Below are 18,317 nucleotides of genomic sequence, written 5' to 3'. Positions count from 1 at the left end.
CAGACCTACACTGTAGAAAATCCTTTGTGTAAAATGTATGTTAATAGGCTTTTAACCTTGAAAAAAAATTATATAGATTCTTTTTATCTTGTTAAGTTCACATAGAGTAATGGTTTGATGATGGAAGTTAAAGATCTAGATCATTACCAACATGAAACTAGTAGTTCTTTGGCTGATGGCCCATCAGTTCAAAAAGGTTTGAGGATATCCTGCTGACAATCGCACAAACTAACTACCAAACAGGGGCAACATAACCCCTTGGCGAAGCTAAAATGTCCATACTCTGAAGGTGTAAATCTCAAACTGGTTCTCAAAAGAATAAAAGCACAGAAACACACACACACACACACACATACGACCAAGGTCCCCATGTCCGGTCTATTTATAGTTGAGTAAAATGACTGTTAAGTTGTCCAGAGGCAGCCAGGGGAAAGGTAAAGTTAATTGAATTTGTGAGAAGATATTTAGCACACATTTAGATGTTAGTTCAATCAGCCAACTGTAGAGTGAGTCAGCCCACGGCTACACATCCCTGTAGATTCGCTGGGTACACACATCACATAAGACACGCACATATACATTTGCACACACCGCTCTACACACGGGCATGTAAGCGCCCATTTACTCGACATTTAGACATCAGAACAATTAGAAAACTACAAAGGCAATGAGAGAATGGCCATCGGATGGGGGGAGATAGATATTTAATATACTAAATGTGCAACAAACTCAGCATATTACATACACCTATACTTTAACACATTTAAGTATATCACTGCGGCTCATGGTGGCACATTGGAATAAAGGCAAAAACAGCAAGTATGAACATACATGAGTATAAACTTTGACTTTCTCTTTCCTAATCTTCTTTCTTTCTCTACACACACACACTCTCAGATTGCAGTTGTGTTATTATTGGCTTAGGGTCCACTCCTCATTATCCCTCATTATGGTTTTAACTCAACATGTTTTACATTTGGGACCACAGTTCAACTATTTACATACTGCAGTGCTAGATTAAAGCTGCGTGTGTGAGTTTGTCTGTCAGTCAAGGAAATGGAAGCAGTGTCAAGCCAAGAACAACGTTCGAGATCTCTGATCCTTCTTATCTCTGAGTGTTAGAATGATTACAGTCACTCAGTTGTTTTTTTTTGTCCCTACCATGTGTCTGTGTGCCTATGTGCATGTGTGTGGAACATAGCTGCATAGCCTGAACTGTTTTGTTTTTTTCACAATGAGACTAAATCTGTCAGTCTAAAGATGAAAAGAAACAGGGTAAAAAAAAATAAATTTAGCAGTTTCCTCAATCTATAATAAAAAAAATTGTCACATTTTGGTATGACAAAGCAATGCAGGTAGTATACTGACAGACAACTGCAGGATGTTGCAACTTTTATTTTGTTGCTGTATTTACATTAGTTTTCGAACTTGTTACAGGCCATCCTATAAACATCTGTTCAGTATTTCTCCAGAGTCATCTAAGGCGTTTTAATATTACTGTGACCTGCCTGCAGGTCTGGAGCCAGATGTTGAAACACAAGTGCAGCTGATTTTAACAGCCTCTGGTCATTTGATATAGATGATAAATTAGTTGTAAAAAGTGCTGAGTCCAGAGTTGAGTGGAATTGATCAAGTGCCACACTTACAGTTTAGTTCTTATATCTGTCTATCTCTTCATCTCTCTGTGCTCTTCTCTTTCTCTCCTTTTTCCCTTGCTTCTCTTAACCTGTGTATTTCTTCCTGTCTGTACTGTTTGCTTCTCCCTTTCTCCTCTATCTGTTGCTGTATTTCTCTCTTTCGTCTTTGTCCATTTTTGAATTTCGCTGTCCTTGTCTTTGTCCCTCTCTCTCTTCTACCTCTCCCTCTTTCTCTTTGTCTCTCTCTAATATCCCTCTCTCTGTTGTTCTCTCTTTTCCCTCTCTCTCCAGGTGCTGAGGATAATGGTTGTCTTCCTGCGTCTGGTTGTCCTGACGTCTGCACGTGCTCAGACGGCGTGGTGCGATGCAGCAACAGAGGGCTGCACTCTCTGCCCAAGGGCATTCCCAAGGACACGACTGAGCTGTGAGTCACGCGTGCACGCACACATACACACACACATACACACACACATAGATGAGCTCAAATACAAGGATCTACTTGTTCAAATACACAGACACACAAAAAACAGATGAACGTAACAGCAGACATGTACATGCACACAAACAAAAATGGGCATTTTTGTCAATGCTTACTCTCTGAAAACATGCAAAGTCACAAACACACACACATAAACCCACACACAGTCACACATTGCTGCAGTGCAATATTGATGCAGCAGTTTACCCTCTGCTGCTTCAGGAACTAACAAAGCATTAAGTGGGTACACACACACACACACATAACTCCCTCTCTCTTGTTTTTCCTGTGTGACTTGATGCGTTTATGTCCAAGTGACTGCTGCAGGTACTTCTGCCTTTATGTGTTTGTTTGGACGTTTGTGTCACGAATCTATGAATCACCACAGATATTTATGTACAACACACAGTCAGATACCGTCTAACATGCTGTATTGCCAAACAGAGAGAGACAGAGAGGCTGCCAGAACAGTTACCGACAGCTGAGGGGGATACCAGAAAGTGTCCTTGAGTTACTTCCCTAAAAAATATTTTTTAAATTGCTTTCAAAAAAATATTAATTTTCCAATGTTGCAATGCCAAAGATACCTCTAAAGAGGCCAAGGTCCACTTTTCATGTTTAAAAGCTTTGCCAAAGCAGTGAAGGTTTTTCAGACTTTTGCCTAGCACAATAATGTGATGTCCTTTTTTAGATTGATAGATCAGAGAGACGCTGACAAAAAAACTAAATATGCTTGTATTTCTAATTACTTAACACAGTTATTATTAATAGTAATAATTCATTTGGCTTATGATTACCCTGTATAGTACAACTTGTGAACTGTTTTGTCTTCGTCATTAATTTCAAGCTAGTAGAAATCTTTGTGATGAAGTAAAAGGCCAATAAAGGAAATGTCTATAATGATAGTAATTGTTTCAATTGATGAGGGTTAAAACAAGTCTAAAACAATGTTAATCGAGATTAAGGAATTTAGAAAAAAGTAGGAACAAAATCTCTCGTAGGAAAGGTGAATTATTACTCACAAACACAGAAAACCCTCTAAGCTGTGAAATAGGCCTGCTCTGCAGGGTCAATAGCAGTGATTAGGTATTGATCAGGCTGAAGAAGACACTCCATCATACTGTCCACATGACCTACTTATGACCTGAGAGAGAGAGAGGAACAGAGACCAGCGGATCATAAAATGAGTGTGTGCTTGAGTGTATATATGTTTGTTGACTTGTTTCCCACATACTCAAAAAGAGCAGATAAGGAGAAGTAGATAAAAATTGTGTATTTTGTATGCTCCTCCTGCTTAGTGCTGCAGATTTATGCTCCAACACTTGTAATCTTGCCTAATCATGTCCCATCATGATTGGCTGTCTGGTCAATTCAGATAATCTTCCACAGTGAGCAGAAAACATACTGTAGTTGCTAGAATCGTACCTATGCATCAGTGTACTTGAGATGACATCAATGTGAAAAAGATTAAAAGAACATTTTACTTTATTTCTGCTAGAAATAGGTGAAACTGGTAAAAGCAAAATGAAATCTTTTAACAACGATTAGTTTCCCTCTTTGTTTAAAGGACTAGTTCTTCATTTTGGGATTAGTTCTGCACTTTTTTGCCAAGAGGTAGATGAGAAGAATGATACCACTCTCACGTCTGTGTGTTCAGCATGGAACTGCTCTCTGGAAAATCTGAGTACCTCCCAAAATGTGGAACTATTTAGTAAAAAATATTACCACTTTCTTTGTGAATGTAAATATGCAATGTAAAGGTAGATTTGAGATACTGCACCTCGTTCCTCGTCACACCAACAAGCCGAAACCCACGCCCTCCTCTCACCTCTTTTTCACTGTACTCCATATTCTGCTCTCTTTAGTGTGACAGAAGTTGCAAAACCAAAACTTTTATGAGCTATATTGCTATTTATTCACCCCTATAGACATATGTTTATGTAATGCATACTACATTAACTATGCGCCTTTCCTTTGCAGTTACCTGGAGGGTAATATGCTGACATCTGTGCCCAAGGAGCTGGCATCCCTGAAGCAGCTGTCACTGGTGTATGTACTACTCACATAACCTTGAGCAGAATACGCATGCCAAATTCTTGTGCAGACAGTTTAGAAACCTAATTATGCATGTATGCAGTATGCACTGTATGTGTGTCTTTGTCTGTGTGCATTTACTGTGTGTTTGTATCTACAAAGGGACCTGAGCAACAACAGCATCAGCACATTGGCCCCATACACCTTCAACAATATGACTCAACTAGCCACACTGTAAGTTACTATCGAAACGCACACACCTATTCATGCTTTCACACCCCTTTCATTTCTCGATGTCAAACATGAGTTGTGTGTCCATATGTCAAGTTAAAAACTTCTAGGTAGATCAGTGTTTTCCTCTCTTAACTTTGATTAATTCTCTGTCTCGGCCCTCTTCTTTCCTCTGTCTCTTAGATTTCTCTTTCACGCTTTTCCACTTCTGTCCTCCTTTCACCCAAAATATGTCTTCACTCATCTCCTCTCCTCTGTCTCATTTCAAGCTCTCCTTGTATCATATCTTTCGTCACACACATGTAGTATATTGTTTTCCTACCTACTTATTCCTTCCTAAAAGCTCTCAGGTTGTTTTTTTCACTACCTCACCACTCACTCAGTGAACTTGTTGAATTATAATTTCCTTCACCTTTGTAACCCTGTCTGTCGTTACTGCCATACTATCCAACATGCAAATTCCTTTCTCCTAAGTAGTTATTAGTTTGCGTCTTTCTTTCTGCTTTTAGCTTATCTAATGTATTACACGGATTTTACATCAACTTACTGTTTTTTTGTGTCCAGGGAGAGTCAACTCTGCATATTTGCTCTTTTCCAGCAACTCCTTGTTTCATATTTCATACAGTTGCACTGATTCACGCCTGGGAGCTTCCCAGTGCAACCACAGACTTCTACTGTTAGCCCTCAGATAGCATCACTGGAACACTTTCTGTGTTAAATGTCTTGTAAAGCGCACCTTGCCAAGAGCTGAAGAGGTAGAGGAGAATATTTCACCTTTCACTTTCCACATTGGATTTTCCAGTCTTTCGGATAATCTGTTGATGTATCGGCTGTAAGGCTTCTTTCTCTGTCTCTTATGCCAGTTGTTAACCTGAAGTTGGATGTCTGAAAGAGTTGGGGTTTTCCCTCTTTCCTCTGAGACACCTTAAGGCCTCTTGATAATCAGTAGTTATGATTATGTAGAGTGTCTTGAGCCAAACCTGCGGAGAACCAATGCTCTACACAGCAAAATCAAAAGTGTTAGATTTTCAGTGTTAGAGTTGAAAGTAAAAATATTGAGTAATTTCAACTCTTGTTAAAGTCTAATTCAACTACAAGATAGTTATTCCTCAGACAGTGTCAGTGTTGATTCAGAGAGTTAAATGACATACTCTGCTAACAGCTCTACAGAGTTGATTTCACTAGGTAGCCACTGTTATTGCCAGAGGTCCAACGTGTCTGTTTTTTCCAGCATGGACGCAGGAGACCAGCCAGCTATTGTCTTTATTTTTAACTGGACGTGACCAGACAACACTCCAATTGTGACCAGGAGCTTTGATGTGTGTACATCTAATCTTAAATTACCTACCCAGTACTATTTATTTTAGCTGATAGTTTATGCTAAATATCCCAGTTGCTCACGTAGCGTTAGCTAATCAAATCGCCATGTACTGCCCATACAGTCTATGGTACTGCCTAGTTAACTGAACCCTGTATCACATGTGTTGCTAAGTGAATTAATGGATCCAGTAACATTTTGCTCATGGGGAAAATAGCAGTTAGCAGCCCACAGGTCCCTTACGGCAAGGGAACAGTGAGGTAACACTTTTATTTTCAAGGCGAGGACACATTAACAGCATGTTTTGAGATTATTCATGGAAGTTCATGCACTTGGTCTGCACGGTAGTGCAGTGGTTAGCACTGTCGCCTCACAGCAAGAAGGTTCTGGATTTCTGGATGTGTTTTTAAAATACAGACCAACTCTGCAAAGAGTTAAATATTGAGTTCAATTTTACATCCTCTACAGTGTTAATATGGCAGTAACTATGTACAGTGTTAAAAAAAAAGAATATATGAATAGTGTTAACTTTTGACACTACATACTAGTGTTGTATGAATTGAGATACATATCAGGCAGAAACAGTCATTCTTTTACACCAGGATCATTATCAGGCTCCATGCTAAATTATGTTAAAAGAATGATAACACTCTGAAACTACCAGTTCCATCTCATTTGACCATGATCAGAATTTTGTCCCTATTTTTTTTTTTTTTTATCTCCTTCCCTTTCATTCATTTTTGGTTCATTAGCACTTTAAAAGAGGATTAACTGTGGTGTTGGAGTTTGACATTTTAAACACGTCTGATTTGCCTCTGGCAGTTTTTTTTTTTTTTTTTTTTTTTTACCTCTACCTAATTTTTTCTACTTTATTAAATGTGTGGCCCCCTTTTTAATTTCCTCTTGTTTAGCCTACAGTGGCTACAGGTTCTGTGTGCTGAGTTATTATAAAACCAAGTCTGCTGTGTCACCTCTCATGTCTTCCCTCTTCTTTGTCTCTTTATCCCCTCAGTCCCTCTACATTAATTTTTATGTATTCAGGGATGAATTCTAAAGGACAAGAGGAAAGAAACTGAAATGAATACATCCAAGAGAAATATCCTGAGTCAGAAACTATGTCTTGTGACCTTGTTAATGTCCTCTGTCTTCCAGCATCCTGAGTTATAACCAGATTCGCTGCATCCCGGTCCATGCCTTCGACGGGCTCAAGTCACTTCGCCTGCTGTGAGTAGCAAGCTTCATCAAGTGCCGCAGTGGATTCAATATTCAACATTCCCTTTTGCTAGTTATAGTACTGAGTTAAATCAAAGTTTAATCATTCCCCTGGTGTCAGACCAAGTGCCATGTTAAGACCCAGTCACAAAATGAGCCACAGCCACCCAATCATTTGTTGTTTCAGGGTACTAAAAGAGATAAAAGTGACAATCTCTCATCTCCTCTTTAACACTCCCTCTCCGTCTGCACGCTCTGGCCCCTCTCTCCCCTTGTGTCCCTTCTCTCTGTCTCTCCCTCTCTCTCCTCCATCCATCCTCTCCTCTTTTTCTCTCTCTCCGCCCAGTGTTGTGTTTGATGAATCGACCTTCAGCCTCTGTTTCTCTCAGTCATCCATCTGGTTGTCCACCCTCTGTCTCACAAACCCACACGCACGCACACACAAAACGCATGTGAATATTGCTGTCTGACCATCTTCTCACACGTACAAGCAGCTCAACACACACAAACATGAACATACACATACTGTGTATGCGATACAGTACATACATTTAATGGTGGTTTATCCTTGTCAATTTAACAGTGATAGCTTGCTACATTAGGTGAGTTTATGACTGAGATCATTTTTGGCTCGTACACTTAAAAGGTCAGTTCACCCATATTAAAAGAAAACCTGTTTTCCCACTTATATATGTTGGTACATTGCCCTGCAGATAGATACACAGATACACAAATCAGCAACATTGTGTCTTTTCAGACATGACATCTCTTCTATGCTTATGTTCTCACTTGCATATTGAAGAGGATAAGTAAGGTCTAAGTGATGTTTATATCAGAAAAAAAGACATGGCTTCTCATGCACTGCTAAGGTCAATGGTCTTGTAAATTATATTAATATCTCAAAATTAATAAAGTGATATATTGTTAAATGTCAAATTTTGTGGAAGTAACTTTCAACTAAGAACTCTACCATGACATAATGATTAGAAATATGATTCCTGCACTTTGTATTAATCTCTGTAGACATTTCTACCTGAACTTTAGCCACCTCAGTTTGTTCAGAAAGAAAAAGTCAGTGTTTCACCCTCAGAGAAGTCAGCTTTGTTTCTGGCCTTTTCTCTAAATATTGACTGTATCTCTTATGAGGCTTTCACCTTGCAGAAGTTTAGTGATCGCTTTTTTTTTTTTTTTATCCTTCCTTCCTTTCTTCCTTTCATTTTAGTTGATGTTGCCGTGGGGACTGTTCCTTCTCTGCCCCCGCATAGCAACTGGTTGCCAGGCAGCCATCACTGTCACTTCCTCATTACCCACAACCCCCTCTGGGCCAGCCTTGCGCGGGGGCTGTTAGACCACCATACATAGATGCACAAACACACACACAGATGCACACAAGCACGTAAAGACATTAAGCGCACACACACACAAGCACAAACTTGTGAGAAGAGACAAGACACATATACACAAATATGTGCACATGTGTACTTGCATGCACAGTTACGCACACTGGCACACGCTGACCTGAACATGCACACACTGAATTATGCGCACACACACACACACTTTTCCAATAGTGGTGGTTTGATAGCTGTCCCCTGCTACAGCCCTGCGCTCTAATGGAATGTGAACTTATATCCAGCAGGCAACACACTCAAATTGCGAGACACAAAGGACACACACACACTCTGCAGTCCTGGAGCCCTTGGAGACAAAAGTTTCAGACACACAAACACACACATCTACACGTAACACATGCACATAAACCCAAAGGCACAAAACTAAAATGCACATCGTCATGCCGATACACATCACAGCCTGCAGTTTGTCCCTGTGACACATAGGTTCTTTTTTTTTTAATATGTACGTGCACATGCACACACATAGACACACATAGACACACACAGACACACATGCCGCAGTCTGCAACATGAACATATGAGACAGTTTATATTCCATTCAGCGACCAGGACAAGCTTTATTGCCCAACAATGAAAATAAGCTTTCTGTTTATTTTGTGTTATTCTTTCATAAATATTTTATTTATTTTCCATTATAAAAGGGGATGATGGTGTGTCTGCAGCTGAGGAACCACAAATGATTTAAATAATTTAGCATGCAGCAAGTCAGGGTTAGACTGGTGTATTAGTTTGCTGGAAATCGAGTATTAGGCAGCTTGGCTGTCAGTTTCATTTAACTCTAATATGATGGATATGATACAGTAGGATTGTTTAGATATTCATTGTCATCTTTGTGCAGGCCTCAAATGCAGCTTCAAGGTTTTGATCTAAGTATAAACCAGTCAGTTAATACTAGCAGCTCTGTCAGGATAAGTACAGGAGTAGTAGAAGAAAAAGTGTCAGCATTATCCATAGTATGAGTGTAAGCATATGATGAAGTAGTGGTAATAAATAGTAGCACCCTGGCCTGAAGTCAAATCGCTGTTTCACAGTCTCCTGCTTGCAACAAAAACTGTGATGAAAAGAATACTTAATCAAATTAATTAATTACACAATGAAATTAACCATGGGTCAGAAAGCGACCTCTTGAATTTTTAACAAGGTCAGTGTTGTGTTTAATATGCATGTAAACTCTCTTTCCCTCTCTCTCCTCCAGGACTCTCCATGGTAATGACCTTTCAACTATCCCAGAAGGAGCTTTCAACCACCTCACCTCTTTGTCCCACCTGTAAGTACAGCCCCAGAGATCTGTTTGTGTGTATAAATATCTTGGATGCAGGTGTTGTGGGCCGTACTTTTAATTGCGTGTTTGTGTATGTCTAGGGCTCTTGGTGCCAACCCCTTGTACTGTAACTGTGACCTGCGCTGGCTCTCTCAGTGGGTCAAGGCTGGTTTTAAAGAGCCTGGTAAGAAAAAGTCAATGTCACTTAAATACCTGTAACCAAAATGTTGCATTTATGTTTATGTACATCTTGTTCAGTGAAGAGTATAAGAAGTTGTAAAGTAAGCTGTCACGCTGTGTTTTTGAACAGGTATTGCTCGTTGTACTGGACCTCCTGACATGGCTGACAGGTTACTGCTCACCACACCACTCAACAGATTTCAGTGTAAAGGTAAATAGTCTTCTTCTCTACTCTGTTCACTGCTTTACTTTTAATTCCTCACTACCACCTTGTCCAGTGTGTTCCATTATTTGTCTATGCATGCCAGTGTTGACCTGTTTTAGGCGGCATGGGAGCAAAATCATGTCAATCAATCATCAATTTTACTTACTTTCTTGAATATTCCTGTCCTCCTCCCTGTCAGAGAATTTATTTCCCCTCAACTAGCCTGGGTTTTTGGCTTTGGGCAGCCTTCTAGACAATCCGTTGGACTTTTATCCACTCTCAGGTCCAGTTTCAGTTTTCAGTTGGTTTTATATTTACATGATTATGTGCATTGCAGATCAGCAGCTTTGAAAACAACCCTGTGGCACATTCAAACACAAATAGATTATACGAACCACAAATTGTAAATTTACTGCTGGCCTTGAATTGAGTGTGAAAGTGTTTGTCTCTCTCTATGTGTGTTGGCTGTGTGGTAATCCTATCCAGGGTCTTCCCTACCTGTCACCCAATGCATGCTGGGATTGGATCCAGCAGCGTGGAACAAATGAAACATATGGTGTTTTTGTCAAGAGCTTCTGTGTGGCCTTTCCTCCTCTTGAGAGCACATTGATTAGATTGTCTCTTTTTAAACAGGTTAAGTTTATTGAAATGTAGATTGAACTCAGATACATTTTCAGGCATTGGCTCAGAGGCAGAAAACAGCTAAGATAAGGAGTAGAGGGTTTTAATGCTAATCATATTAGTTTGAATGAGCCACTTTGAATGTCTTTAAGGTGTCCGAAAATCAAGTGTTATGTATCATGCACTGCTTTTAAAATGTTGTGTGAGGTGGTTTGTGTTGCTGGATTGTTAGATGAGTAATGCATCACACTATTTTTGAAAAGATGGATTTTTTTATGCCCTCAGTTGTATTTCACTCATACAGTTCACTAACAGTCTACCTCTAACATTACCTGCCCTAGGGCTCCCCTGCTATCAGACCAGAGGGGAAAACACACTACAAAAAGCTACATCTTGAAAAGCATGGTTCTGCATGTAAAATGAAACTGTAACACACAGACATAGTTTGCTTTGCGTGTTTGGAATTGTTTAATTGTTGGAGTAAGTTCTCTATAAAGTGTACTGTGACTCAGGTGCTGAGATCAAACTCTTATCAAGATACCTCACATCACTACCTCCTCTTCTTGCTTCTACATGCCCTGGCCTCTGAAACAAATCACATTTATTGCTCTCCTAAGCTCTTACTTTTCTTATCCTGTGAGGCCTTTTCTCAGCAGACCATCCATTAAATGAAGTCTGTGGGAGTGCCTTTTAGCACAACATGAGTAAATATGTATGTCTCTTCTGCTGACACTCCCTTGCTCCCTTTCTGTCTTCTTATCTTTATCCCCTCATTTCCCCCATATTCTCCTCCTACTCTCATCTGCTCCTGTTTTTTGTTATCTTTTTCAGGTCCAGTAGATATCAGCCTAATGTCAAAGTGCGCCCCCTGCCTGGCAGCACCGTGCCAAAACAACGGTACCTGTCTGTCTGAAACCACTGGATCCTACCACTGCACCTGTCCATATGGATTCAAGGTGAGGTACTAGATAACAGCAGAGGGAGATACTTTGAAACATAAGGGGGAAACCTGCGTTAACATACTGGGCTTAACAAACATTTTTTTTAGTAACAGTAGAGGCCACCTTCTTAATCTTAAAGCATTACAATTTCCAGAATATAAAGATATCGCAGTGAAATCACAAGTGTAGCAATCAATGTTTCTTTAGATTTATGAAAACACATTTTAATGCATTACCCGTTGTTAGCGAATGGGTACTTCAGCATGTCATTTTGATTAAACTCTACATGTGCTCTCTGTTATGGTCCCATGCACATTTTTATTAGCTTTTTTACTTATTTATTGCTGTGGTAAATCTCGGTTGTTATGTGAATCAGCTCTGCCATCCTCTTTGCTGTTTGTCAGAATCATTTTCAAAGTCATTTTAGTCCTTGAACCCTGACGATGTTACTGTCTTCTATTCCCCAGTATCAGCTACCTACACTGTCTGTTAACCAGTCATTACTCAGGGGTTCATCAGTATTTTAAAGCTTCTGAATTATGGAATCTAACATCCACGGTGGCAGCAAAAATGTAACTTTTGCTCAAATTGGCTGTGTGTGTGAAAAGTATCCTTGATGGATAGCCATGCTGCATAAGCCTCTGGCATTAGCAGTATTATCAGGCTTAGTTTTGGCCTTGCATGCATAATGTACCTGTATCTGTTCATCAATAGAGAAATGATGACTACAGCTGGCTGCACTCAAAGTATTGACTGATCAAAAGACAAAGGGCGTAATAATTGTCAAGACCCCTGCCTTAAGAAAGACGTGCAAATCTACTACTGAGAGCACAGACAGCATCAGAGGAGTGTGTGTGGAATATATGTGAGTGTGTACACACATGTATGTGTGTGTGCACGTTGGATTACACACCAGTTTGTTTGTATGTGTATCTAGAGATCAGTGGGTTCATGCCTCTGAGGGAGTTTTTATGTGTGTGTGTGTACCTGCTTGTGTTTGTGTGTGTACAAGCACTTTAAAGATACACTCGTGATCTAATGTGCACACACACCTCATAACCTTTGGGCTTTTACAGGAAGACAAAGCCTTAGTCTTGCTTTTAATTAAAACATCACTTGCCAAGGTCACAGACTGGGAAACAGAGACTGTTGGTGTGTGTGTGTGTGTCTGCATGTGCTTGTGCTTGTGCATGTACATATCTGAGTGTCTGTTTTTCTTTCTGTGTCGGCCTCCACTGGGACAACATTAATTAAAATGTGTTAGAGAAATCAAAGAAGGAGCAGCAGAGGACAAAAGACGGAGACAGAGAAGGAGAAAGAGAGAAAGAAGACAGAAATTTCAGAAGGAAACTCGAACTGCAGGAGACAAAGCGAGAGAGGTGGATGTATAAGAAAAAATAAAGAAATATAGTAGGAAAGGTGCTGTGAGAGAAGCAGAAAAACATCTAATAGAAAGGAATGGTGAGAAAGAGGGACAGGCTTAATGAAACGTGAACAAAACATAAACAACAGCCAGAGTAAAAAAAAAAAAAAAAAACGAAAAAGAAAAAAAGAAAAGAGAGAAGGAAATAATGAAGATGGATGGAGAGGGAAAACAAGAATAAACGTCCTCATCGCGGCTTTGATCAGAGGAAGTGGGTGTGTTCGGCGGCCAAAGGTTTGGTGGTTTGAAATTAAAACTACAGCCGCAGGGTCCAATGTGGAGAGGGGAGTGTGTGTGTATGTGTAGGACTCTGATACATGATACAGTTCCAATTGAAAGCTGTTTATTCAGAAAACAGGTGTGTGGTTACAAGGGCAATGAATCAAAGAAGTTGGCTGGCATGCATTCATGTGTGTTTGTATACTGTGTGTGTACATTTGTGCATACATGCATGTGTAATTGTTGGTAGTTGTCAGTGTGTGTATTTGTAAAAGAGAGAGAAAAAAACAATAATGTTTTGGAAGTTTTAGATTAACCAACCAGAATAGAGTTATTCAACCCCCAGTTTCTCTGCGGGCTATTTTCTTCCACCACAACTAAATATTAAAAAATCTGTGCGTGTAAAACTGAAAATTGGTGGTTAATTACAAGAGCAAAAATAGATGATGTGTCGTCAGTGTCTCAAGTTAAAGTAGGGGAGAAAAAGGATTTTTTTTTTAAAATCATTAAAACCTACAGACAACATTTTATGTCTCCATGTCCTGATCAGTTTTTGTGATATAAAAATAATCTTTTCATAACAATGTGTTGTGAACAACAAAATTTGATCAGTGTGTTTAAAACAGTCTGATTGTTCAACTGTTATTTGGAAATATGGAATTCTGTGTGACTCTTTCAATAAAAGGTAATGCACTGAGGTCTATAAGATCAGCTGGAAGCACAGCTTTCCACCCCAAAATACACTGTCAACTGTGTTCACTTGTTGCGCTGGGTGAGGACTTTTACCCCTGCACCACCTGGGCACCCATCCGTAAGGCCTAGTTCAGGGTGTTGACCATCCATTAAACAGGCCTTGTAGTGTGACATAATTAAAAGAATCATGTTGCGACATCTGGGATGTGTGAAATGTTTCTTCATGTTGACCAATAGGATGACAAAGCACTGTCTGGTGTAAATATGGCATTGGGGTCATATCACTACAATCTGACATGATGACCATCGTGAAAGAAAAAAAAAAGTTGTGTAGTCTGATCCCAACTCAAGGCTTTTTCCTTTTCTATCATTGGCAAGTAGCTTACTACCTCCACTGCTTGTTGTATGTCAATGTAAAAGATTATTAATACCACTAAGGGAGAGGAGAATGTAGTGTTGAGCCATGGGGGAATCATCTCACTTGTAACTGTAGAGTCAGAGTTTGTACAAAGGTGTTAGTAGAGAAGTGCTTTGACCGCATCCTTGGACCATGACTGTCTTTGTTTGAGTAGTGAAATTATTTCTAGAAGGAAATATTCAATTATTAACCTCTTTGTCTTGTCTTGTCCTCTCCTCTCCTCCAGGGTCAAAACTGTGAAATACCCATCAATGCCTGTATTAGTTTCCCCTGCTCTAATGGAGGAACCTGCCACATACAGTCTGGTCATGAAGACCACTTCAGGTACAACAATAATTGTTAATAACTAATATGTCATATAAAATGGTGCATTTCTAAGGATTGAATTAGTATGTGTAAGTGCTTATGTTAGCAACTATGTGCCATTGTGAAAACAGCAATACAACCATTATTAATCCATACATATTGTATGTAGATGAATGAGAAGAATAAAATAAGAAAGAGTCATTTCAGTCCTTTGGGAATCCATTTGGGCTGTGGGTCAAATCTTATTGCCCTTTCTACCCTGCCGTCCTCTCTATTAGTGGAGACGTTTTAAAAAAACGTACCCTGTTTTCTCATCTAAAGGGAAAATTAACTTTACTCTGCCCCCAGAAATATAGACAGCGTGATTAGAGTGGACAGTCTTGCTTCACTGGACAATGCATTACCCGAGATAACAACTTACTTTGACCTTATGATGTGTTTTCCTTCTTGTGTGTGTTGTAGCGGGGGGTGGGAGGTTAGACAGGAAGAGAGCAGACATTTCAAAGGAGGAAGCCCCATGCGGGTTGCTCATTAAATCCTTGCGCCCTCCCTGACCTCTTCAGCTGTTCAAAGTGAAGTTTTAAACTTCTGTCATTGTTCACATCAGTGTTTCTCCACTGGTTCTGTATAAAACTGTCAACACACTGTTTCCGTAATCTACATATGTTTTTGTTTTTATTGTCATCACATAAAACAGATTTAACTACTGTACTTTCCCTCCAGAACTGTTCAGAAGTCTCTCTGCTTTGTGTTGAAGTCCAGTGCCACACTTTTCTAAAAATTTAAGCCGAAATCCATGATCCATAATGTACATGATCTCTTAATTCATCTCTATTTATCCAAGGAAAATGTACAGAACATGATTGCTCTTTTCCAGGAACTTCCTGCTTCACATTCATACAGTTTCACACATTCACATCTGGGAGCTGCCCAACACAATCACAGTGTTTGACTCCTGGCTGCAGAGCAGCTCCACTGGAGACGCTGGGGGTCAAGAGCCTCTCAGTGGCAGTTGTTGAGGGAGTGAAGAACAGAGTATCACTTATTTGCTTTCTTGCCCATCCATTCACAGCCAATCCAGAATCTCAAACTTGTTTCTCACATCTCAAGGCTACTGCTACATTTTTTGCACAAGCTGACAGGTTGAAATACTGTAGATGTTTCATAGAATTGCGAAAAAAAAAAAAAAAAAGAACAAGAAAAAAAAAACATCAAATGTTCTTGGCCATGACCCTAAAATATTAAACACCATATTCCCCTGTTCTCTATCATCTCATGACTAATCTCTTTTGGAGCAAGAAACTAAAACAAGAGCATCCAAGTTAATTTGGATATATGTGCCAACAGACAAAATATAACTCTGGTAGTAGGCCACAGACCAAAATGGTCACCAATTGTTTAGAAATAAGATAAATTAAAAACAGATTGCATATAGTATGACAATTTAATTTGGTGCACTTTTAACAGAACAGCCATTTTACCCATTAAATTGAACCAAACCACATTAAATACTTGATATTTTACACCCATTAAAACTTTTTGAAGGTCAAAGGAGGCAGCCTAGTTATGTTGCTTATATTTAAAAGATTACATTAAAATTCAATCTGCATGCTTTAGAAGTGCTCATGCTAGTACATACAGTATATTTTCGTGTGCACAGTCATCCTTGATTGTGTCTGCTAGTGTCATCTGCGTCTCTCCAAAAAGTCACTTTTTGTCCCAGGCTCATGACAAACAGCCACTTTGATTGAAACAATTCTCATAAATATCTTAACCAGATTTGTCTCCTCCTCCAGCCCCTTAACAAGGCCTTTGCCCTTTGAAAAGCTTTGATATGCATCTGGCCTTTAACATTGTATGTGGTAATGCTATTAAGGGTCTCTTTACCCTTTACAGATCTTCTCTTAATGTTAATACCAACACAGGTAGATTCCTGTGCCCTCTGAGAGAGATACAGAAAGAGAGGGAGAAAGACAGAAAGCGTGGGAGACCAGACCCCTTTGACATTTTAACATGTTATATAATCAGTTGGGGATATTCAATAAGTCCAATTAGCCTTGGTTCTTAGCAGGAACCCATTTGTCAAACTATGTAGTTTAAATGTCAAAACTGGGATTTGATTGGTGGAACAGTGTCCTCTGACCCTGTCAGTGCTGGCAGTGCTATTCTCATTTGTATTTCTTTGTCTTATGTTTCTCATGGAAACATTTAATGTCTTTTTTTTCTTTTCTCCTTTCTTTCTGACTCATGCACTTTCCTTTACTATTCCTCTTCCTCCCTCTTTCTCTCTGTCATCTCTTTGTTCACTCCTTTCCAGTAGCAGCAGATGTTGTAGAAGAATGAATATTAGTTAATGTAATAACCTCTAAATTCAACAAACTGGCCCTTCAGTGGAACGTCCAACCACACCCAAAGTCAGTGTTTCATTTGGGCAGAAAGGGTAGATGTATGATGTCCCGGTCAGGGGGGATGGTACACACTTCTCCTTGGCAGTGAAGCGATTGGCACACTGAGATGAAACAGACATAGATTGTTATAACTCTGTTTTAGTAAAGATTGATTGTAATGTGCATTTTATCTGCATTTTTTGATCTTTTGATGACAATAATGTGAGAGGGTCACTCGTTGTGCGAACTGCTGAACATATATTGTTGATATTCTCATCAACCCCAAACTATGTAAAACCATGTATTGTCATTTCTAGTACAAGCCTGTCATGTAAATAAAGTTGTGGGTTTATTTGGTGGAGATAAACTAAAACAGAACTAAAAGGAGACTGAATATTGGACTCAGACTACACCCCAATGGGATGTTTGTGTTGTTTTGTGTCTGTTGGATATCTAAGTAGCCTACATGTAGATTAGCCATAACAACTTAACTGTCTCACTGCATCTCAGGTGCTTAGTTTGCTTTTGCATGCAGCCTTCAGATTTAGCCTTTCCGTATTGGTAGACAGACAGGGTGGGGGTAACTAATGACTATTATATGCATATGGTGTGGGAAGAGAGAGTGAGTGAGATAAAGTGTGAGAAAAGTCTGTGTGGCACCAAAGTTAGATTAGAAAGAAGAGAGTGAGAGTGAAACAAAGGAATGAAAAAAGAACATAACAGTGGAATAAGTTTCACAGGTGCGATGGAGTGGGAAGGACAGAATGTAGTACAAATAAGTCTGAGTATGTCTCTTTGTGTGTGGGTTGATAATTGTCACTCACTTGTGCTGAAACAACTTTTTCCTTGCCTAACATATGAGGATGACCTTGCTGTAAAAATCCTTTTCATTCGGTAAAAGTGGATTCGATAAACGTGGGAGACAGAAACAGAGAGTTATGAGAGACGGGAGCTACTGAATGCAGCTGTGGTCAGATTTATCACACTTTCTATGTGTGTTTGTGATCTATTATAAGGAGTTAACCCGGCTGAGATATGAAGGGTGGGGAAGAAGGGAGGGAGATCAAGAGCTGGTGAGGGGGTAGATGAATGGACGGGATGAAGAGGAGGAGGCTTTGATAATTTCTTTACAGTACTCCAGGTGGGCGATGTCCAACAGCAGTGGCAGTTTATCTCAGCACTTTTTTTTGGAGATCTGGGTGGGTTTTACATAAAGTTTTTGTTGTGCCTTATTAAACAGTAGAAGCATGGAGGAACTGTGACTTCTGATGTTCATTAAAGAAACATCCCCTAACAAGAAAGACAGAGATGACATGAATCAAAGGGCTGTGTTTGAAA

The 18,317-nt window shown here is 39.6% G+C and overlaps 1 protein-coding gene across 1 annotated transcript in view; it reads left to right on the top strand.

Annotated features, from left to right (window-relative positions):
* The window catches only part of slit3 (slit homolog 3 (Drosophila)), a 269,236-nt gene that overhangs the window by 228,192 nt on the left and 22,727 nt on the right, over positions 1-18,317 (top strand). The window contains 9 exon segments of the mRNA XM_051072519.1: positions 1,929-2,061; positions 4,096-4,164; positions 4,312-4,383; positions 6,851-6,922; positions 9,521-9,592; positions 9,688-9,770; positions 9,897-9,977; positions 11,424-11,548; positions 14,513-14,610. Coding sequence (XP_050928476.1) covers positions 1,929-2,061; positions 4,096-4,164; positions 4,312-4,383; positions 6,851-6,922; positions 9,521-9,592; positions 9,688-9,770; positions 9,897-9,977; positions 11,424-11,548; positions 14,513-14,610 — 805 coding nt within the window.

The sequence above is a fragment of the Lates calcarifer genome, linkage group LG8 (genome assembly GCF_001640805.2).
Source record: "Lates calcarifer isolate ASB-BC8 linkage group LG8, TLL_Latcal_v3, whole genome shotgun sequence".
NCBI lineage: Eukaryota > Metazoa > Chordata > Actinopteri > Centropomidae > Lates > Lates calcarifer.
Note: the sequence above shows the minus strand (reverse complement) of the source record. Positions and strands in the feature narration are given on the sequence as shown.